Below are 24,522 nucleotides of genomic sequence, written 5' to 3'. Positions count from 1 at the left end.
GTTACACCCTCGTGTATTGAAGCAGAAACTAATGCTTCCATTTGTCAATCTTTTTTCTAATACTATAAGGCATTAACTATTACAGTCAGTAAAAAGTAATTGTCATTAATGTTATTAAATGGCCAGCTACATCAGAAAATAACTTCTACCCTTCACATAACATTTCTTTTTAACATACATTAAATTAATCTTTATATATTAAAATACAACAGGGTTAAGTGATATTCTAGTCTTAACTCACTGGCAAATATTTGCCAAGCATGTTTTTTCTGGGTAAGGACTTTTACTCATCATCTCTGTTTGTGTTGCCCACAGTGTCAGTGTATTACTGTTTTATTCATTTTACATTGGACAGCCATTGCCTTTAAATAGTGGCAACTTTCGTTAGCAGTGTTGTGATTATGGTTCATTTGTTATGTATCCGCCAGTTATTAGCATCCAGAGAGAACCTGTTTCTGCCATATCCAGTGACATCAACTTTCCAATGAAAGGTCGGCGTGGGATGAATGACTGGGCAAGAAACTCTGAGGATAAACTTTTCATTCCCAAAGAGGTTCTCAGTTTGCCTCATGCAGGTGAGCACTAGATATGTTCTTTCACAGGTAGCAGCCACTTTAATGCATGGGAAAGAAAAGGAGCATCTTTGTCTGTCTTAGTGAAAACATGGGAGGGTAACTTGATTCAAATTGTAGTATACAATGTGGGCCAAAGAAACAAAATGATCCCAGGAAAATCAGCTATATAGAATTTCTCAGCCATCTGATGGAAAAGAAAAATGAAAGAAAATAAAATTATCAGCACTACTCGTGAAAATGGGACGTAACACGAAAATTAAACAAAATATGAATAAATAAGCATTTCTATATATACAAATCAATTCAATATAATGAAATAAGTAGTAATTAAAAAAAGATCCAGTTAGATAATTGTATTTTTATTTATAATTGGGCATTACTAAACAACTACAATCCTAAGTGCATTCCAATAACACACATTGGTGTATAATATTCTAAAATATACTTATACAACCATCAAAGAGTAAAAATCATAATCCAATATCTACATTTAGACAAAACACATTCCTTTTCCAAACACAGTGTAGCAACACAGTGGACTTTTTCATTACCTCTGGGTTTCCACAGTAAGGATCATCAGTGCTTAGTGTGACATAGACAACAGGTCATTCTTGTAGCTTTCATGTTTTTATTGAACTTTAGATACTAGATTGTAGAACTTTGTTATTTCTGATTTATTTAAGTTTTTGTCATTTTTAATACAACTCCCCATTGTGTTTCTTTTGAATATTACTTGATGCATTGTTACTGTTTAACATTGTTTGTTACCTCATCTGTCTGGATGACCTGATCTATGATTTTAATTTAGCTAAATAGATGTATCCTTATCTCCTTTTATTTTATTTTTACTTATATATCATTAATAGACATATAGAGGTGTTTCCACTGAGATTTTGTTTTGATTTCTTTTTTTTTGTGTTGTTTTCTAGGCTCTAGATTTGTAATATAATGTTCCTCTTGCGAGAATGGTGTTTTATTTACTTATTTTATTGCTTTATTTTATTTTGCTGATGTGTAGTCTGATACAAAGGCTGACATGGTTTCTAGCCTGTTGTATACAGATACCTACAATCCACATTGAACAATTAAGCACCGTACAATTAACCCATGTGAGCATATGGGATAGGCCGCAGTTATATGTGTGATTCAAGTAAAGTGCAGTTATATGTGTGATTCCAGTAAAGTGCAGTTATATGTGTGATTCAAGTAAAGTGCTGGGGAACAGTCCGCCTTGTATAGATAAACATTGTAGTATAATACAGGTAAAGGTTCGGAACAGTGGTAGGTTGGTCTTGTACGTGAATATATATGTTTAATCCTCTCTTGTTTTTTTTTGAACTGCAGAGACAGAGGACTCTGCATATTTTGTGATAGGGGCAGTGTTGTATCGCACTCTCGGACTCATCCTACCTCCTCCGGGTAATTCCTTGGCTGTCAGTTCAAAGGTCCTGACTGTCACCATACGGCCTCTCACTAAACCTGCAGAGCAGCTGGTGGTGGTAGAGTTATCGCATATAATAAATGTAAGTACAATGTGGAAAACAGTAACTTGTGCAGTATTTGTCCTTGATTTTCATTATTATTCCTTTCTTTGCTACACTGCAATTTGTTGTTTTCATCCCTTTTTAAAGAGCATGATTTGTTTGTTCATCCAGAAAAGTTAATAGAAGTGTTGTGACAAACTGTTGCTTCTTATCTAACAGGGCACCTCCAGTCCCCAATGTGCTGTTTGGGATTACTCAAAAAGGTTGGTAGTCTAAATTGTTTCAGAAATTGGTTTTGAAATAGAAAGTAACAAAAGACTGCCATTTCCCATCCTCTATCATACTTCCTAAACATTTTGGCTATCAAATTTTCTGTCTATTTAGAGAGATTAGAGCTCTTCTTTTATGCATGTACTTTCTATTGTAGTACACTACACATTACCTGGGTCTTATAGATTTGTGTCAAAGGCACAGCTGATGTAACTGTAAGCACAAGACAACGTCTTTCTTCATATCTGTTCATGAGAAAATGTACTCTTGCAGCCTTGAAAATGAGAGCTAATTCAGAATAATTTGTGTATCCTTTATCACCATTACAGTAGTGGAAAGTTGCTACAGAGCTATTCTCAATGGACTACAGCAAAGCTTTTGTTTTCAATACATAATCTGATTAAAAGAAAATCACTGCTAATTCAATAACGGACGTTATTATTCTTACTTTTATTCTCCAATGTACAAGATTAACATAAGTAGGTACAGAAAGTATTGTTGCTGAAAGCCTTTGCAAGGTTTTCATTGCTGGGACAGGGAGCTGTCCAAATTGAGGCGTGCTGAAGCCACAACCTCTGGTCCAAATAATTCTGAATGTAAGGCAGTTATTATTTATATACATAGAGCAGCATTGTACAGCAGTTGATTTTCCAGAATTGTGTAGCGTTTCTGGGCTCCAGAAGGCTTAATGGTATACCTTTCTGTAATCTCATTAGGCTTCCACAAGCTCCAGGAAATCATTTTGTTCTTTTATATTATGTCCAGTTGAAAAGGAGCTCCATGTCTTATAGCTCCTAAGTCCCGGTATGGCAGGAGGCATCCATGGCTGCCCTGAGTGCAGTAATATTTTCTAGGCCCTGACTAAAGTCAGTCTTTCTTTGATAGGATTATAAATATAGGTCGAAGTCATTCAGTAGATGGGGTATACAAGCTCTACAGTACCCCACTGCTAGAATGAACTGAGGGCCTTCTTTTTTTGGTATTGAGGGCCTGTAGTCCCTGCACAGGTTGTATCACCTTATCTCAAAAGATTTTTCCACAGACCAGGCCCCTACACCTTGTTTTTATTCACTCTCATCATCTACCTGTTCTGCATTTATGAGAGGTTGGGCTGCCTTGCCAAAGTGCTATTTCCACACCACTATTCACCAGTGCAGTAATATCATGACGACTTGTTGATCCTTGCCACCATGTCAGGTACATAGTCTACTGCAGTCACCATCTGCATCTCACAACAAGAAACCTGCCATCCCATTACCAGAGAGTATAAACTTCCAATCCTTCTTGATATGTTCCTCTAAGTCTTTAAGTCTCACCTTCCTCAATACTATCTAAGCAAAGATTTGATGCTTTCCATCTTTTTAGGCAAATCTGTTTTGGAAATCCCATATATATCTACCTTGCCGCCCCCTGCCTTCAATAACCTGCCTGTGCGCTACTGTCACCTGTACCCCATTTTGATCAGTTTTACATTTGTTTTTGTTGCTCTTACAGGTATTAGGGGCCATCTCAATTCGCTTTACTGTCAGTTTGCGCAATGAAGTGTGATGTCCAGTACCTGATATTTCAGAGCACCTCATAGAGGTGCCAGTAAAATTCAGAGATAGTGTGCTCAGCAGCACAGAAGTGTGCTCAGCAACACATAGCACCAAGCCCCTATAGGATATTGTGTTGAATTGTATTCACTCTTAGCTTGGTTTCATGTATGTAACTATATGAACCAAATCCCCCTAAAAGTTACAGAAGTGGTTCTCTAAGTTGTAATGGGTTGACTTCATCAGTTCAGATCTAATCTTTGTTGTAAATGACTCCATATCTGGTCATCCCAGTCTAAAAGTTTCTTTAGATGTCTGAACCATCCTATTTTACCCGATAATCTCAGCACCCAAATTAAAGGTATCACTACCTATACTGTTTTACTAAGTCTTTAAGTTTTGTTTGTATATACATGGGGATTTCCTCTGCTTCTCTTCCTTACATCATTGTAATATCTACTGTCCCAAATAATGTCATCCTCATGGTCATGTTGCCTTTTTCTATGTTTAGTGATGACAGGTTTGAAGCTTATCCACATTTGGTTTGCATCGTGCTCATCAACAGATATTTCTAACTCTATTTCTTCATCTGAGTAGTTAGTCTCAACTACTAGGGCAGTATAGTGGCTTAGAGGTTAGCACTTCTGCCTCACATCACTGGGGTCATAAGTTCGATTCCTGACCATGGCCTTATCTGTGTGGAGTTTGTATGTTCTCCCTGTGTTAGCGTGGGTTTCCTCCTTATGCTCCATTTTCCTCTAATACTCCAAAAAAAAAACATACTCAGGGCCATCTTTTCCATTGGACATGATGGGCAGGTGCCCGGGGGCCCCATTTTGTATATCTGTTTGTTTTTTTACATAATGATACATGGGGCTATGTAAGTTTATTTTTTTTATACTTTTTAGTGTACATACCTTTATTGTATGTTTGTTGATTGTGTCTGTATGGTTTGTATTAATATACATTGTATTTGGCATTATCTATCCCCTTTTTTAAAAAGAATGAATCATTTCTCAAACTGTTTTATTGTGCTGTATCTTATGGTATTTTTTGTGTCTTTGCTTCCTTATTGTACCACTTTGGAATATAATGACATCTTATTTTTATTGGGTAGCAATACATTGTCAGCAAACTCTCAACTATCACTGTTTGGCAAGTAACTTATCTTTTTCTGACCAGCTGCAAAAAAAAATATTCAAATGTATGTATCCTCTTTCCTCTAAAGCTAAACACTGGACCTCTTTTCTAGTACTGGCATCAGTAATTGTCAGTTCAAGTGCTTGATGACTGTAAACCTGCCATATTTAAGTTATCAACTCAATTTACTAAGTAAAATAATACATTTACTGCACCAATGGTACATTTTCTCTGTGCTGCATTCAGAGGGCACTGCAAGTATAGTTCAATGAATAATTTATTTAAGGTAACCTTACTTCATCTTTAATAAGCACCTCTCACTTCCACCTGCAAGACTTGTCTGGTACCCCTAAACACTTATGGATTCCTACCTTGCCAGACTCTCAATCAGCCTTCAAATTTTTAAATTACTTACATTTTTTTTGCTCTTTGAGAACCAAACTCTTTATTAAAGACTACCCTACACCCAACTGTACTACTCACACTAATACACCCTCACAATTTGCCCGCGCTGAGCTACACTCCCTCCTCTGTTAGCTCTCAATCTCTTGTTTATTGTTTACCTTATATGTCCCTATTTTATGTATGTTCTGCTTTCCCCATTGTCCTGCACTTTAGAGCAATGTGGCACCTTACAAATCAACAACAATAATACTGGAGTTGACCAGTGTGTAATTTCAATATTAGTACCCCATAGAAATCAATATCCAAGATAACTAGCTGTTTTTCTCCAGCCCCACACCCTCACCCCAATGCATACCACCAGCTTGATGAAATTAGCACTACGTACATCAATATTCATTAGTCTTCCAGTACTTATGTCACTAAAATCTCTTGCATGCTCACTGTTGTTCTATTATCAGTGTGAGACTGTGTTCCATTTGGCTCTGTTGTATGCCAGATCTCAAAGGTGAATGGGAAAGAATAGACCTCTGCAGCTGAGTATCCTACTATGTGAAATGGATAGTGGACTATTTAACATACAGGGCATGAAACATTTAAAACTCAAAATGGAACTGTAAAAAAATGTTGCATAATTATTTTATTATAGGCAGCACGGTGGCTAAGTGGTTAGCACGTTTGCCTCACAGTGCTGGGGTCTTGAGTACAATTCCCGACCATGGCCTTATCTGTGTGGAGTTTCTATGTTCTCACCATGTTTGCATGGGTTTCCTCTGGGTGCTCTGGTTTCCTCCCACACTCCAAAAAAACAATAGGTTAATTGGCAGCTATCAAAATTGACCCTAGTGTGTGTGTGTGTATGTTAGGGAATTTAGACTGTAAGCTCCAATAGGGCAGAGACTGATGTGAATGAGTTCTCTGTACAGCGCTGCGGAATCGGTGGTGCTATATAAATAAATGGTGATGATGATGATAATTTGCTATTTTGTAAAACAGATGGCAATAAGCCATATTTAAAAGTAAGGCTTGTTCACAAGTGCTGAATACTACGCAACCGCTATCTGAATATGTTGTGACTTTTTTACAGTGTTGGAAGATATGGATTAGGAGTTTGTTTGCTTATGAAATATGTATGATTGTGTATGCTAGGATTCTAGACATTTGTAATATTCGTTTATATTTGTATTAGTTTCCTTTTGTTTCTATATGTGTGGTTTTTTTTCCAAGTAGATGTATTTTGTAGGTGTGAGTTTGTTCCTGTTGTAGGTGATTGCTGTTTCCCTGTTTGTGTATATAGAAGGGTATGCATTTGTGTGGGTGTGTAAGAGCGGGAGTCCTCATCCATTCCATGTTTTAATATAGCATTCCATCTGCTGTGGTTGCCAGAGTAACGTGAATGACTGGTGTGAGATTTAGTGATGTATGCCTGGATTGTGTTTCCTCTCTTTCTATAGACAGCTGACAAACCCCCTTGTAATAGTGCGCAGCAATTCATAGGAAATACCAAATATGTAGGAAAAGAGTTTGTCAATTAGAAACTTGGTTCTTAGAAAAACCCTTCAAAATGACTTTCTTCTTACAAGTCAAAATTCTGTAGGAAAACAAAATAAATGGCATAGGATCTATATTGCTGGAAATCATGGGGTTCTTATACAGTTTGTAGTGTACAAGATGTCATTTTACCTATAGAAGCGAATGCATGCTGAGGAACCTCTCAGTTAGCAGAGACACAGGTTGCACTTACCAGGCTTTGCCACGTTGGCTGCAGCATTAGGGGGGGGTTGAGGGATAAACTAGCATGCAGAGGTAAGATCTATCATGTCAGACTGAACCATAGTAAAAGCGTTAAACCTAGAGGCAGCTAATGTTTTGTACTATGTGCTGAGTGTTTTCTCCTCGCTTTCCTCTCAGCTCTCTAGTCATATGCTTGTCTTTCTTCATATTTAATCCCTGGTGAATAATGCCTTGCGGCATAGCTATATCTCTCTCACATTGCTCGCACTCACTATATCTTACTTAGTGCTCTTTTCTTTCCTTCACTGTTCATTTGCCAGCTATGCTCTGTTGTTGCACCTCTTCTTATTACACACTGCATATTACAAATCTGGTACGGCCACTGCACATTTTATCCACACATATTGTTTAACCATCCGTCTATTTCATCTTTCACACCCTTTCTCCCCCTCTCATTGTTTATTTCTTTCTTATCTTTCTCTCTATTGTTTCTCCCCCTCGTTTTGTCTTTCTCTGTCTCCCCCACACTCCTTCTTTCTCTGCCTCATTTCTTTCCCTGGATTTCTCCCACACGCACACATATTCAAGACACCAGCAGGATAGCTGTGCCTGCTCCGGATATGTACAGCGTTCCTAGTACCCTTCTCTATTTATCCTGAAATATGTCACCATTGACAGCTCGATTTTATAATGTATATTTTGGTTTTTTGACTTCACATTTCTGCTTCTGATCCCCAGTGATGCATCCAGTGGGAGCTGGGACACTGACAGCTGCCAGACTCTGCCAACACACCCATCTCACACCAAATGCCTTTGCGATCAGCTCTCCACCTTTGCTGTGCTGGCACAACTACCCAAGGAGTTGGTAAGTGTGAACAGCATAGGCTAGTTTGTAAGTCACTGTTGTTTATGTGCGTTAAGTTGGGTGCTGATAGGCAAAAATGACTGCAAACAGGTGTGGATACAGATAGAGGAGAGCTGGATGTTTTGAGGCCATATTGTTCATTTTGATGGCCACTGGATCAGGTAAGTGGCCTACAGAGATTACTGGTAGTTTTGACTTGGAATTTGTGATTTCTTTTATTTGTGGGTCTGCACTCTGTTAACATGTAGGAAGCAATTTACTGTACTTTTCACAATAGTGAGCTACCACAGAATATATTGTGAAGGCTCATGGATAAACCTCTTGATTCTATTGTACATTATTTCTGTCGGGTTTACTGTTGGTTTGCAAACTTGCTGTGTGTGATCAGTGGTGCAGATAAAAGGACTCAGGAATGGGATTCTGTAAAAAATTATCTGCAGGAATGGAGTACCGATAGCAGCTGGACAAAATTAGTTCTATTTAGAGGCTTGTCTAAGATTTTTGCAAAAGCTTCAATATGTATCTATCAAAGGTTATTTGAAAAGAACAACATTCTTCATATTTCTGGAGGAGCTGGTATAATCTGAAACTTGTTTGCACTAAAAAATACATGATATGCTTTGCACTACAACAGTAGTGATATATTGCCGGTTGTTAAGTCAGCACAATAAGTTTCTGTAAAAAAAAAAAGAAATTATTTGCACCTTTAGGCTTGACAGTCTACATACCTTATGTTAGCCAGGTATGGATATAATTACATTACTCTGTAGACTATACCTACAGCAACTTAGATTCAATATAGTTACAGCAACTTAGATTCAATATAGTTAAAGAACAATCCAACCCAATACAAAAATTATACTCTAACACCTCTAAACTCAACTAGCAGGGCCCCAGGTGTAGGGCGCCACCCGCGTTTTGTAAGATACCTGATCAATGGTAACAACTGTTACCGGCGAAAGCAGAAGTTTGAATTTCAAGTGCTGCCAACACTTCTATGTGTTCAAATCGCTGAGTGAATAACTGGGCACCCATCCAGTCCTAGATGCCAACACTAGAGGTTTTAGAGTGTTTGAATTTCAAATTGACTGGAGGGTATGCATACTGCAATTGACAGGGGTCCCTGCGATTCTGCTTGTTCTGAGGAGGGGATGGTGCTGGAGTTCCTTTTTATAGATGAATGATGTGCCATTTTTATCAGACTAGTTACTGTTTGATCCACTGAGATTCCTCATCATTTATGTCCATTTTCTTAAACCTTTATTTTCATGAGATTACATTTCATGTAATGGCAAAGCAAGAGAGTAGAATACAGAAAAACAGAGTGTTTCATATAATTCTGTGCCCATCTCTGCAGTGAGTGATGTTCTGCTGTGCGTTTATGTTCCCAGCTCTCTGCACAGTAAGATGGCTAGTATAGAGGACAGAGGGGTAGAATGTTTTTACCTGTTTAGAAATCAATGTGTCTAGTGTTTCAGGAATGTGACATTATTACTAGGTGATATGTAGGTTGTCCTTTAGCTGCTGTTTTGTGCAGGCTGTTTAGTTTATAGTAGCTGTGTGTGAGCTGTCTGCATATACATCTGTGTAGGAAAGCTCATAGGACTTGAGCATCATTTTACAACCCTATAGAGCCGATTAAATTAGTTGCAAGGTTCTGAAGTAGCCTTTCGCACAAAAACTGCAATTACGGTAGTAATGCTCGGGCTCGGTTTTCTGAAATCCGAGCCCACCCGAACTTAGGGGATCCGAGTAGGCTCGTTAGCCGGCTCGGTACTTTTGCGCGTCCTGGGATCTGAATCGAGGCAAAACGTCATCATTGCGTTGTCACAGAAACAGGGGCAGCAGTGATCTTGTCACTCTCCGTTCTCCAGTGCCATTGCTCAGTGCCATTGCTCACACAGAAACAGGGGTAGCAGTGACCTTGTCACTCTCCGTTCTCCAGTGCCATTGCTCAGTGCCATTGCTCACACAGAAACATGGGTATCAGTGTTCTTGTTACTCTCCAGTCTCCAGTGCCATTGTTCAGAGCCATTGCTCACACAGCAACAGGATGCGTAACAGTGTTCTTGTCACTTGACAAAAATTGACTGGAAATGACTGGAAATTACTGTTATTGAGGTTAATAATAATGTAGGAACAAAAAAAGAGCCAAATTATGTGATTTTAGAAAAAATAGAGATGTTAGAGAAAAATAGGGATCCAAAACTAAAACCAAAACACACGAGGGTGGTTTTGCTAAAACCAAAACACAAAGTTAATCAAAAACATGGGGGTCAGTGAATATTTATAAATTCCGGTAATTAAATCATAGCTCATATGAGGTGTGAGCAAAAAATAAGCAAATATCATCACCTAAATATCATGCAAACAAAGCATGTATTATGCTACTACATCACCTTATGGCTAATTGAATTGACCCCATACCGATTGCATTAACGAATAAGAACACATTGTTCAAATTTTCACCTTATAATTTACAATATTTTTTAAGGTGCATCTGATTAGCGTCTGAATATATTTATTTATGTAGTCAGAGTTTATCTCTTGCTTACACTTTATGTCACTGATTTTGAAGTGATTAGGGCTAGAACAACCAGTAAATCAGATCAATGAAATGTTCACAGCAGCACAAGCAGCACAACATATATCAGGAAATGAGTGATAATCTTATGGGGGACAGTAACCTGTCTTTTCATTCAGTATGAGGGCAGGGCTGCATGTGACAGGGGCAGTGTAATATGTGAGGAGGGGAATGGAAGCAAGCAAGCAGTCACAGAAAAAGAGAAACTAATACATATTTCATCATCATCATTTATTTATATAGCGCCAGCATATTCCGTAGTGCTTTGCAATTGGGAACAAACACGGTAATAAAACAATACACACAGACAGAGAGGTAAGAGGGCCCTGCTCGCAGCTTTCCGTCTATGGGACAGTGGCAGTTTGATATATGAGGTTAAGTGCTACATATTACATAGTTGTCCAGCCAGATTGCAAAGGTAAAAATTGCTTAGTGCAGTGGTTCCCAAACTTTTTCAATTCGCTGCACCCTTAGATTCTCCATAATTTTTTCAAGGCACCCCTCCAAAATAATTATTGAGCAGTCCCGTTTTATAAGTAGCTGGGTCAAAATAACGTAATAAGTATTTAGGTCAGGACAGAAATACTTAGTAAGTTGTTCGCAAAAATAATACACATAAATCCAAGAGAAAATAATATTTTTATATTTTTTTTCAATTATATTTCTGTCAAATAATAATTTACAGCTAATATTAAGAGGAATAAGATAAACAAAATAAAACAACATGTACAAAAATCATTACACTGACTGTGCCCCTTCACCGTTACACTGTGCCCCTTCACGATCACACTGTGCCCCTTAGTCCTCACACTGTGCCCCTTCACCATCACACTCATTGCCCCTTCATCAAGACACTCTGTGCCCCTTAATCCACACACTGTGTGCCTCTTTATCCTCACACTTTGTGCCCCTTCATCCACACACTCTGTGCCCCTTCATCCTCAAACTCTGTGTCCCTTCATCCACACGCTCTGTGCCCCTTCATCCATACACTCTGTGCCTCTTCATCCTCTCTCTGCCCCCTCCTTCATTCTTTTGCCCCTCCATTGCTATTTCCTATCACCAATTCCCTTCCGTTTCTTTACTTACCATACTTGGTCTTCTTTCTTCTATTTCTTCTGTCATCTCTTCTTACCAATCCGGCGGCGCTCCTCACTGAATATGTCTGGCGTAAGGACGTCATGCTTAACATTCAGTGAGAAGCGAGGAGGGAGGAGGATGCTGGGTCCCGGGCGCCGCCGGATTTGTAAATTTTTGTTTGTTTGCTTTTCCTGGCCAAGGCACCCCTGGGAGCTGCGGCGCACACTTTGATAACCGCTGGCTTAGTGGGCTATATGATCCAGTCACATAGCAATGCTGGTCATAGGTTGTTGTCTTGTGTTAAGTGTGTTTCTATTTTTGTTTGACAGGATAACAGAGATTGCTATTTTTCCTAGGTTGAACAGAACTTGTGCATCAGAGCCAGGAGCAGCAGCCTAGCGCCTGGTTCAGTCAGTATTATTAGCTGGAATAACCATTATAATTTTATCACATGGTTTTCCCAAGGTGATAATACGGTAGCCTAGGGTAGTTGAAGATTTTTATAAGCTTACTTAAAGAGATGGGTTTTCAGAAAGTGAAGAGTAGAAGAAAGTCTTATTGTGTGAGGAAGGGAATTCCAGAAAGTGGGTACAGCCTGAAAAAAGTCCTATAACCAGGAATGAGAGTAGGTAATAAGTGCAGATGAGAGACGCAGATCTTGTGCAGAACGGAGGTATCGAGTTGAGAGAAGTTTTCAGACAAGCGAGGAGATGTATGTTTGTGCAGTTTTGCTGATAGCCTTGTATGTTAGTAGAAGTATTTCATATTGGATTCAGTGAAAAACAGGCAACCAATGTAGAGACTGGCAGAGTGGATCAGCAGAGAAAGAACGATTTGCAAGAAAAATCAATCTAGCCGCTGCGTGCAAAATGGATTGTAGGGCTGAATTGCTAGATTGAGTCTGATTCGGGAAAGACCAGTAAGGATGGAATTGCAATAGTCAATGCAGTAGATGATGAGTGCATGAATTAAACTTTAACATTTGGAACATATATATCCAACTTTTTTGTTTTAGAATGGACACTTATTATTATTTCTTAAGGAGGGAGCACAGGTTCTAAACAAGAGCATTTAGTCCAATTTTGAGTCCTTTTAGAAAATAATCTGTGGGTTATTGAACTGAATGCCAACTAATTTGCATATTAATATTAGAAGTAGGAGTTTAAATGATAACAACTAGTTTGTAATTTCAGCTCCAGAAGTGTTATCTTATTTCTCCCACTAAAGTACAGAGGAAATTACTATTTGCATTGGTTTGGCCAAATCATAGAAATTTTGTTAAACCCCAGGCATACGAACAACCCCTTATGATTTAGACAAATCTCATAATGAATCCATTCTGATCTGGTATCTTCAGCCAGGTGTCCTGTTGCTGCGCATATCTTACAAAGAGCTGACACTTTGTTGTCTCTGCAGGTAATGGATGTCACTGGTTCTCCATCGGTGCCCTTGATGATTGGCTGTGCTGTGTCCTGTATGGCTTTGCTCATTCTTCTTGCTGTTTATGCTGCATTTTGGAGGTATGTTTGTGGGTATACATGACGCTGCCTATTCTTTTTCTCTTATTGACACAACAACTTCGACAACAGATCTAATGTTCCACAGTTAGGAGAATACAGAAGGTACTGTGTTGTATTCAAAAAGTGTCCAAGCAGTGCAATGCTGCCAGTTTAGATGGTATCCATGCTGTATAACCAGAAAGTATGAAGTGGCCAGATAAGAAATGATCCAGGTAGAGCAGTGTGGTTTGTTCAGAAATTACCCAGGCCATGCAGTGATGCCAGTTCAGAGGGACTCCATGCAGTGTGTCGTGTTCTAAAGACTTCCCGTCACAAGTTATCCATACTGCAGTGGGTCATGAGAGTGTAAGTGGCATAATACGTATTAAAGCATATTTTTTTTTTATCATGGAGTGTTTTGGGAATGGGGTATAATTGTAAGATATAAAGGGAGGTCCACGTCCAGTGGTGGCAGAGAAAGTCATCACTTCAAAATCTTCCTCACTTTATTCATGCACTGTTAACATATGACAATGGTGTTTAACAGTCAGGAGACAGACAAGTGAAAAATGCAACTATTTATGCCTTACGGTAACAGATGTCTATTAAATGCATGTCAGTCCACACATTGTTCTTCCATGTTATTAAAGAGAAGCTCTTTCCATGAAATGATTTCACCACAGCATTCCATAAGATGAGGAATGCCCAAGAAGAAGCAAGGAAAGACTAAATTTGCTAGATGGTACTAGTAGATCAATGTAAACTGAATCAAATAATAGCTGGCTTCTTGGTTACTATGCAATCCAGTTTACACTGAGGGCCTAAGTCATTATGGAAAAAAAATGCGTCAATGTTCTCCGGGACAAACCAAGTTACAATGTAAGGGGTGCAAATTAGTTTATTATTTTACAAGTTAAATACTGGCTGCTTTTTAAGCCAGTATTTAAATACTTGATAGCTTTATTTTTTCACTGAAATTTAAAGATGATCTAACCACGTCTAACCTGTGACCAAAAAATCAGTTGACATAAGGTGTGTGACACTAAACTACCTCTATAAATAACCACCCATGCTAAACTAACTGCAGAAGTCTTCATCCTCTGGGCTAACTATTGGTCTTAATATAAAAATACACGAATACTCCATTAATATTAATGTACTTACCTAAAGAAGCCTTTTCCTGAATGTATCTACAGAGAAGCCGTCAACCTACCTTGTCACTGACACATGAAATATACCACCTTATATAGGTAAAAGCATGTTGCTGCTAGTAAAGTTGCATGAAGCTAGTGGATGTCTTGTGCAGACCACTAAATCTGTCCCCCACAAAAACAATATACAGTCTGGAAAAGTTAATATTAAAATATAACTATATACACTCAATTAAGACTAAAAAACATTATATTAAAACTATAGCATGTTTTCTTGTAGCTTTTTATGTATTTTATATGTATGTTTATATGTATGTTTAATTTGTCTTCTAGATTCATTCGTTCTGAGCGCTCCATCATCCTGCTTAATTTCTGTTTGTCCATTCTTGCTTCCAATGTTTTGATTTTGGTGGGACAGTCCCAAGCACTCAGCAAGGTGAGATACATTGGTTTTATCCAACTTGTACTGTGATTGGGTTAGGCCATTTACTAAAAGGAATGACAGAAACAGTTGCTATGTAACAATGTGAAATAAAAATAGGAGTTATCAGACTGGTCACTTAGAGAACTTAAAGGAATTATGGTATATGTCTATAAGAAGGGTTAATATAAACGATATGTGAGAATGGGCCTGATTCATTAAGGTACTATATTAATGGAAAAAACTTGAATCGGGCGCTGCTGTGTGAGTTCGAGCTTGGCACGCCCTTGCTGTACATTGACTACATGTATACGCCCTTCCCCTCCCTGCTCCACCCATGAAAATTTAGGCTATCGGAAGTGTCCTTTACAGTCAAAGATTAATTGGATGTTCTTGCGTTCACTTGCTTATAGTCCATTTCTGAGCATGCGCAATGTCGTTTAACGAAAATATGGCACGTATTGGCATTTATGTTCTTTAATGAATCAGGCCCTTAATGTATATACAATATACTGTGTTGAAGGAGTGTGATTGCTGTGAGTTAAAGAAAATTACTATTGACACGTTTGGCTTGGCACATTTATCACTTTGCTAGGTGTATCTGGAAATAATCTACAAATAATTTGTGCTCTGAGCCCCCACACTACATCTGCACTATATCCTCCCAAACCTTCTTATGCACACCAGTCTTATGCATTTCCTAGTGTTCTGTGTCTGCTTTCATTTCTTTCCTCCAATGCTTTTTAATCAATACCTGAATTAACTTACATGCTCAGTAATATGCTGCCAGTTATACAATAGATCAGCAATGCTGGGGGCTAGAAAGGAAAATCGATTTGGAAATGGAGTAGAGGGTGGTGAGAGGCATATTGTTTTTTGTGTGTATTCCACACACAGAAGATTAAGATGAATGGGTTTGCTGCAGAAATTCTTTTAACTACAAAAGTTTGATATCTGCAAGTCAGTAACATTACTATTAATATATACCTCCCAACAAGTCTGTCCCCGGCACTGGGACAGGGGGCGTGGCCACGGCACAATGGGGATGTGACCACAACGTGCCCGGGTTGTGGTCATGCCTAGCGCTGTAAAGTGCTAGGCTGCCCATAAGATACCTTCCTTTCCCTAACATTCACACCCGTGGGAAAAACATGTCCCCGGGAGGGACAGCGGAACAGATCCCCGAAATCATGACTGTCCCACTGAAATCGGGACAGTTGGGATGTATGTTAATATTAATTTGTGATACTTATACTAGTGCCAAGTGCTGATTCATGCCGCCACTTCTTTAGAACCCCAAACTCAACCTTCTAATGGCGTACTACTTCCTAATCCTCCTCACTATTTTTATTTTAGCAGTGGGATGCAATACTTCTACTAGTGGAATCCATGTTGTTATGAGTATTACCAGCAGCGTGGCACACCAGTCCTGACTAGAATTACGTAAAGTAGTGGCACAATTTGTTGCTAGTGTTGCATCTCACTGTCAGTACTCAAGCAATGATTAGTTCCCTCTAGTAAAGTTACCCCACAGTTTTACTTGATGTGGTAGGGAAGAATTTTCATGAAAGTGTACTCTAACCACATTGCACCATGGCATGGCATACATTCATTAGTATGCAAAGTAAAAATATATGTAGTGCAGAAAATGAACTACTATCCCATATATTGTTTCTTTTTCTAGTACCCATAACTTGTAGTGAGCGTTACACCTATTCTGTGATCTTATCACTTGTGTTTTTTACAGTGTAGTTGCTTCCCCACCCAACTGTTGTTGTAGCAACTGGACTCATTCAGCATTTTTCTGATGGTCCAGTATTTCCCACTTACATTAGACTAAATTAATCAGGGCTTGGTTAGTTAATGGCATAAAAACAAACAGTTTAAATTAATGAATTGAGACAAAAAGTAAACGGGAAATAACCTTATTTCAGGTGCTTATAATTGATTAACAAAAAATATATTTACATTTAAAAAAATGTCAAACACATTTTACAAATAAACAGATTGTCTGGTCTGATGCTTGATGGATGTTCATTTGTAACAGTAGCCAGGAGACTAAGCCTGTAAGGAAGCCTAAAGCCCAACATTTAAGCTAAATATACGAACACACAAAACACCCATGTACAGATATCACTATTCCACCATGGATGTTACTGTGCCTAACTCTGCCCTCTGTCTCTCTGCAGGCTGTCTGTGCTCTGATTGCTGCTTTCTTGCACTTTTTTTTTCTCTCTTCCTTCTGTTGGGTACTTACGGAGGCTTGGCAGTCATACCTAGCAGTTATTGGGCAAATGAGAACACGTCTGGTCCGTAAACGTTTCTTGTGCCTAGGATGGGGTAAGAAGAAACTCTTTATAGGGCTATACTTCTAACATTTTAACATATGCTTTCTTATTTTCTTCTTTATTCTTTTTTATACTAGGCATGCATTGTTTGTAACTGTGTATAGGCATGGAAGCAAATTCAAAAGTGTAGTATGTGATTTAATAATGAGAAAAGGTCTATTCACTAATGCAGTTGAAAGACTTAGTGCTGTATGGTTATAAACATGAATGTTTATAGGAAATAACATATTTCTCCTGCATCCATTGGAGGACACTGGGAACATTGGGGTATAGTGTAGGGGATACATGCGTGAAGGCACTTTAAGAACTTAACATTTGACTCTAGCTTCTACGTCTCTGTACCCCTCTCCCGTTAGGCCTCAGTTTAATTTAGTACCCCAAAGTGGCAGGACATACTTTTGCTTCAGGGCCGCTGGACAGCCTTTTTTATTAGTTGTTTTATTATTTTTATTTCTTTATTTACTTTGAGGCTTTGGCTTCTGTGATCAGAGCCACATCCGCATTAGCGGATGGCTGTGCGCTGCTTGGAGCAGGGGACTGGAGATGCCATAGAGGTGCTTCTACTGCCAGCATGTATTATACTGAATATTTTTGTAAAGCTAATTGGCCAGTCCTGTCTCAGACCTGTCAAATTGGTTATAATGTTTCACTCATGTTTTCCTAATTATTTTCAGTTTGTAATAACCTGGGCTGGATTTTTATCATCAATTATATAATTATTATTGCATTGTGGTAATACTGGGTCTTGCTAGCAGATCTACTGACTCTTACTAGGCAAATTTTTACAAATTAATAAAGTCATTTACGGACATGCTAAAATGCACCCCCACAGCTTATATGCTGTTTTGTGATATGATGCATCTAATTTTGCACAGTTGTATGCCAAGATGGCAAGGGAGAAAATGTGTATCTTCTGACTGGTGGAGTTGACCAGATTAGGGTGCTCATGCTGGCTACTGGCTGGTAGAGCCTGTTTCTCCCCACAATTCTGTCCTCAAGAGGTAATGGTAATCAGGAGATGTCCTCAGTGAGATGAGATATTTTTCCTACCATCCAGGCATCCCTTATGCTGGTATGCACATTTATGTGCTCAGAAATACCCAAAAATGTAAAATATTCAAACACACAAAATTACACGTTATACAATGCAATATTGTATTGATATGCCCTCACTCTCATGATTAATTTAAGACATAAATGAGTGTGGGGAAAGCAGTATTTTAGGCGAAAAAATTGAAAACTTGTAGAGGGTGGGCCTATAGTGGTAGCAGACAAGAAATAGTAAAAACTACATTTTCCCCAGTCAAATGTAATGTCTACTGCTTTCTGTATATAATCTTAAGATAAATCTTTGTCATGTATTAAATACACCAGATACCAAGGAAACCTTTATTATGTGCTAAAGTGTAATGTAATTTCAGAATTCACAAGTACAATTACATGGTGTTATCAACATAGAAAAATACTAGTATTCAAACTGCATAGAAATATAAACAGTAAATCAGTTTGTATACATGCAGACCTACTGGTAATGTGTGTCTGGTTAGTGGCTGTCCTTCACAAAGGCAAATAATAGTCTGAGAAAGATATCAGTGTAAAATCTTTTTTAATATAATTTATTATCATACCGAGGATATTCTTTGGGGTCGATTCAATTTGTCGCGTTATTCTAGAACTCCGCACTATTACCGTTACTATGGTAAGAGTGTTATCGTTAGTACGGTAATTTTACGCTGATTTTTGCCCGCGTCACGGAGCGTTAAAATTACCGTATTAAAGGTAATAGTATTAGTGCTGCGTTATTCCTACACCAACTTGGCCAAATTGAATCGGCCCCTTTAAGTACTAAGTGTGTACGTAACATTAATACATAATAACATGTTTCTGTTGTCAGGGTTACCAGCTCTAGTGGTTGCAGTGTCTGTTGGTTTCACCAGAACAAAAGGATATGGAACACCCCATTAGTAAGTTAGTCCTCAATGTATACTTCTGTCTCTTCTTATAGTGAGCTACAAGCTGTGACATCAATGGCATATCATTTCTAAAAACACTTTACCGCTAAGCAAGTACAAATAAGCATGTGACACTCAGAGTTACCTAGCTCGACATTGACGCACATCCAATTATGATCTATTTAATGAAGTTGCTATAAAAAAATGTTTTAAAGTTACTCTTCTTTAATAAATATTAACTTAAAATAGAAGGAGAATAGATAGAGGGGATTGCATCAAAAAGAGCAGTTCTGCAATGCAGCTGTATAATATTAAACATAGGAACATTCCCAAAAATGCTTTGGGATAAATTGTTAAAACCTGGGACTTCCCAGGAAATTAGGGACATCTGGCCCGTATACTATATTGAAGGCAACATATGCAGAGTATTTCTTTCCTGCCTACCTTTATTTGCCAACAATCCGCTATTCAATTCTTTTCCTTTGGCGTTCCATCCACGATTCAGTAACTTTTGACAAGATGATGAATGCAGAGTTGATAACTTCTCCATTGACTTATATGCCTTAATTTACTTTTTATTTTATTTGTTTGTTTTTGTCTATTTTAATCCCCCCCTCCCCTTCCTTGGATTATTGTTTCTGTGGCCTGCAGCTGCTGGCTGTCTTTGGAAGGAGGGTTACTCTACGCTTTTGTGGGGCCGGCGGCTGTCATTGTTCTGGTAAGCATTGTGATGGTCAACACTATATGTTTACTTGCTGTATCAACCCCAGAAATATAAAATGTGGCAGCAGATAATATGTGATTGTCCCCCACTGTCTGCTCTTTTCATTCTTTCATATTTGTACATTGGAGCATTGGATCTATTATTCACTGTTATTATAATCCGTCAGATATGCTGTTCTAGTTCCGTGATACCTGTACATAACATTTCACATTTTAAAATCTCCTTAAATAAGTAGCTGCATTTTATAGGTCCAAAAAAAGCAAAAAATGATAATACCTCCAAACATATAACAAATATACGTTGTTATCATGGAAATAGAATTTTAGCAAGAATAAGAGGCAGCTAACATGGTGTCATCTGTAGAAATGTATAAATTGCAAAGTATGTGATTCATTTTTTAGGTAGACTTGATGTGAGCTGGTATCAGTGAGTGACAAGCAACGTAAAACATATTCTAAAATTGTTCAGTCTGGTAAAGTGTGTTATAATAATAAGCTGATATGTAAAATTCCTCTATAAACTGTTTTTATTAATCAGATTTAATTTCAGCTAATAAGAGTAAAGTTCTAAAAGAACAGTGAAATGTTCAAATAAATGTACTTGGAATAATTAGAACAAGTTGGTCACCCACTAATTTGAAGAGGGCTCCTCTAATTAATACATGGGTAAAATTTGTTATGTGAAAGCTACAGGGTCACTTCATAAATTATTACCTATAATACCTGACATTTAAATAGCGCAAGTAGCATACTAATCAAGCATAACATAATTCAGCTGGCATTCTTTACGTTTGTGGGTGTCTGGTCTGCTGCCTGCTGCTCCAAACAATATAGTTGAATGCAGAACCCAATTTTAGCAGATTTCTGTGTTTATTCCAATGTTTCGGTACAGTTATTATCCCTTTATCTATAAATACTTACAATGATTAAAGGATTGTCCCTACATATGTTAAAAAACACACAACTTTTAAATCCAGGCCTTATTAGCAAGGTGCTGATTAAAAAACCTGACAGGTATAATAAAGATATATTTTTGATCCAATAAGAGCTGATAAATATCATAAAAAAAGAAACAATAAAATAAAGAACATGATAAAACATTAAAAAGAACCTCAAATTCTGAAGTAAAATATGTAAATAACGAATTCTGCAAATATAAAAACATACTAAAAATGAATTAATCACAAAGCAACATGAATAATCATGTAATTGAATGTCAGTGAGATAAATGGTATCAATGAAACAAATAACAAAGTCATCGGACACTTATAGATTTTAATGTAACAATAAACAAATATCATATACTTATATCGATTTTAAATTTGCAAATATCTTGCCAAATTATGCAAAATTACAATGATTTTTCTCAAAATGAAAATGACAACCTGTCTGCATAAAAATCCAGTTATTTCACTCAAAAATCAAAACTTTACGGTGAATGAATACAACATCACTGACTTATAATAATAATAATATAAATGTATACTACCATATAATATGTACTACCATGTAATACATTGCACTCTCCGCAGCAGTCTTGTGCTTTAGTCTAAGGAAACCCTATATAAAACATATATAAAATATATATAGCATATAGCATGTGACCAGTAACTGTGCTTATCACACAACTGGCTGTTCTCTGTGCCTCTACTAATGACTCGTTCCTTTACATCAGTGCTCTAGAACCAGTAAGAAGACAGAGCACTGTCTAGTTAACAACTATCAAACTTCACCTTCCCTGGTGTCCTTAGTGACTGTTTCTCATTTAAAAAAATATATTTTTGTAAACAAACAAATAATAAAATCTTTGGATATAGATACCAGATACTAGGAAGAGACACACTGGGCCTCAATTATGACGCAGGATTTCTTTGCATAAGGCATTTTTTATTTTTTTTATGTAATGTTCCTGTGTCTACATCAGGGCGTATGACTCAAGAAGGTAGGTTTGCAAAGGTGCAAAGGGTTTTTCCGAATGACGAGAGGATCAGAGTGTATGGATAATGATCTGATTATTGATCACTGAGTAAAAGTTTGTTCTGCCTGTGCTTGAATGATATTTAGATGATGTACAAGGGATGAGTCTGTCAAATTTGAATGTATTCCCCACTGTGCTCATACATTTTACATATACAAGCTAGCAATGTCAGTTTGGAGGTGGCATTAAAAACTAATGCATTTTCATTACAAACGCCAGAAATATAACTTTGGAAATAAAGTCTGTTTAGTTGTCCTTTCATGTTCCCAAGCTTATTTAAACCTAAAACATTTGCACATTTACAATTTGTGCACAGGGGAAGCCAAATACTAAGGTCAACATTAGTGTGCTAAGTATAAATATATGTTACCTTTAGTGTAAAATGTAAGTTTTTGAATGATTGTTGTTGTAAAAATGGATTGTAAATTGTTTGTGGATAAACATGCAACCAGTGATTATTTCTATGTTTCTCTGAATTTTATATCATAGGTTAACATGCTGATTGGCATAATTGTCTTCAACAAACTAATGGCTCGGGATGGCATATCAGACAAATCCAAAAAGCAGCGGGCAGGGTAAGTGCATTCCTGTTTGTGGACAAAATAAGCATATTGCCATTTTGTTTATATATTTATGTTGAGGCTTCTTCCCTTCATGTGTAATGTCAATGTTGACTGCGGGATAGTATGTCACTGTGTTTGTGTTTTGCATTTGTAATGTGAGTGTTGATGGAGGGCTTCAGTGTTCTGTATTCTCATTATGTTAGTGTCTGTCTAGGATGTTGGTTGGTTTCTGCATTTGTTTTACAACATGGCAGCACATGTGTTAATCGTTTGGCACCTTTGTTTGGTTATAGCAGATGGGTGACTCTTACAGAGCATATGTACAACAAACAGCAACCTCATTTATTCCAAATTGTGTCTTTGTATTTCAATAACATAGATATAGAAAAAACAAGTGACAAACCTTTAGCTAAAGACCAAATAAAACCTGCATGGTCCCCCCAGAGCACACCAGGGAGCACACTTACTCAAGTGCACCTAGCTATACCGAGATGTACAAAATGCCAAGTTGTCATGTCATATCAAAGTCCATCCTATTACCACTTTGGAACACCTCATTAAATTAAGTCTCATTTATAGCTTTAATTAGTCATGAGATTGAGGGCACATAGGAAATACCTTTATTACATGTGCCACTTTTGTGTATGTGTGAAGTAGTTTATTTTATTGCCCGGAATGCAGCTGGAAATGCCATTCCCCGCAGAAGCGCAAAACGTGAAGTTCTTTAACTGTACTCACCTTGCACTTAGCTTAAGCTATCTCATTTGAGTATATTTAAATACAACATCACAAGAAGTATAATACTCTTGGGGAGTTCGGGTGAATATATTATATTGAAGGCTTTTTTTTAAAGATTATAACATACCTGTAATTTCTCTTGTCTATTTATCTACTACACAGATACCAGCCAGAACTGGTGGAGCTCATATAGGGGTGATTTAGAGCTGGACATATGTACATCCAAAATGTAGACTTAAATTGAGTGCTACAAAAATGTTACATTTACATTTTTAGTTTTAGTTGCACTTTCAAGTACAAGTTAAAATAAACACATAAATGTGCCCACATGAAGATATGTTTAAAGCGCATTAATATTCGCTTTAAGCTTGTCATAATGCAGCGGTATACTTAAGACGCCATTCATCATCATCATCAACTTGATGATTATGAATGGCGTTTTAATGTGTTAAAAAAGGTTTACATAAATATTATTCTTTAAAACAGAGCTTATTTAAATAAAAACTCTCCAAGTCCCTCTTTCACCAATTTATTAATCATCTAAATCCAGGGGGACCTTCATATTTGTTCAGGCTTTTAACATAAATGGAATAAAAAAAAAAAAACACATGGATGAGAAAGACCTGCTCATTGTGGAGCCACGTTGCCAATGAGATTTGTCAGCACTAACCAATACATAGTGGCTTCACTGTCATTGGTTAGCGTGTGAGAAAAGTACTCTGATTGGTTAGTAGTGGTTAGATCCCACATAATGTCTAGCTGTAATGAACTTTATTGATACAGTGATGTTCAGTGATACATTTTTTCAACCTCATGTCCAATGACAGGCATATCTGCTGCTGCTCGAACCTCTAATACCCTGGCAGTTAAGTGCACAACCTCTACTTCTCTAGGTGTAAGGAGGCAAAATCCTATGATACAAAAAAACCTTAATACAGACGTAGACATACGCATTTCTGATCTTCATGCACAGCATGAAGATCCGTATTTAATGCTAAAAAATGAGGCTTGCATCCAAATCAAAACCAGCTTCCTAATGTGCAATGTAGACCTCAGATGATGATACATGCAAGCAGTATTTTGTGATCCACTATACAGTATTCAATGTTCCCATGTATACCAATGCATTTTTATGTTCAGATGAGACTCTAGGCAAGATAGCAATTTTTGTTCCTCCTTCTAACTCAAGCCTCAAGGCAACCTCATCAGCAGCCACAGGTGCATATATAATTATACATTCCAGAAGACGTGCCCTCATGATTTTTTGCCAGTCACTAGCTCTGCCCATATTATTTTATACCAGTTCAGCAGAGATACTAGTCAGCAGAGGTACACCATAATTATATACCAGGTCAGCTGAAGTATAAATGTCAGAGGTGGCTATATTATTATTTACCAGCAGAGAAGAGTGATTACATGTTTATGTGCCATACAACATAGGTGCCCATATATACCAGTCCAGCAGTGTTGCCCACATGAT

At 37.6% G+C, this 24,522-nt stretch overlaps 1 protein-coding gene across 7 annotated transcripts in view; it reads left to right on the top strand.

The window, feature by feature from the left end:
• The window catches only part of ADGRB2 (adhesion G protein-coupled receptor B2), a 298,187-nt gene that overhangs the window by 259,378 nt on the left and 14,287 nt on the right, over window positions 1–24,522 (top strand). For all 7 annotated transcript variants that reach the window (XM_075195184.1, XM_075195183.1, XM_075195185.1 and 4 more), the window contains 10 exons: window positions 429–575; window positions 1,920–2,098; window positions 2,279–2,322; window positions 7,879–8,005; window positions 13,086–13,189; window positions 14,653–14,755; window positions 16,930–17,080; window positions 18,983–19,052; window positions 19,692–19,758; window positions 22,231–22,316. In XM_075195184.1, the coding sequence (XP_075051285.1) occupies window positions 429–575; window positions 1,920–2,098; window positions 2,279–2,322; window positions 7,879–8,005; window positions 13,086–13,189; window positions 14,653–14,755; window positions 16,930–17,080; window positions 18,983–19,052; window positions 19,692–19,758; window positions 22,231–22,316 (1,078 nt within the window). The remainder of the gene's footprint in view (window positions 1–428; window positions 576–1,919; window positions 2,099–2,278; window positions 2,323–7,878; window positions 8,006–13,085; window positions 13,190–14,652; window positions 14,756–16,929; window positions 17,081–18,982; window positions 19,053–19,691; window positions 19,759–22,230; window positions 22,317–24,522) is intronic.

This window comes from Mixophyes fleayi, chromosome 2, assembly GCF_038048845.1.
Source record: "Mixophyes fleayi isolate aMixFle1 chromosome 2, aMixFle1.hap1, whole genome shotgun sequence".
NCBI classification, from domain to species: Eukaryota; Metazoa; Chordata; class Amphibia; order Anura; family Limnodynastidae; genus Mixophyes; species Mixophyes fleayi.
The sequence above is the reverse complement of the archived record's forward strand: the minus strand, read 5'-3'. Positions and strand labels throughout refer to the sequence as shown.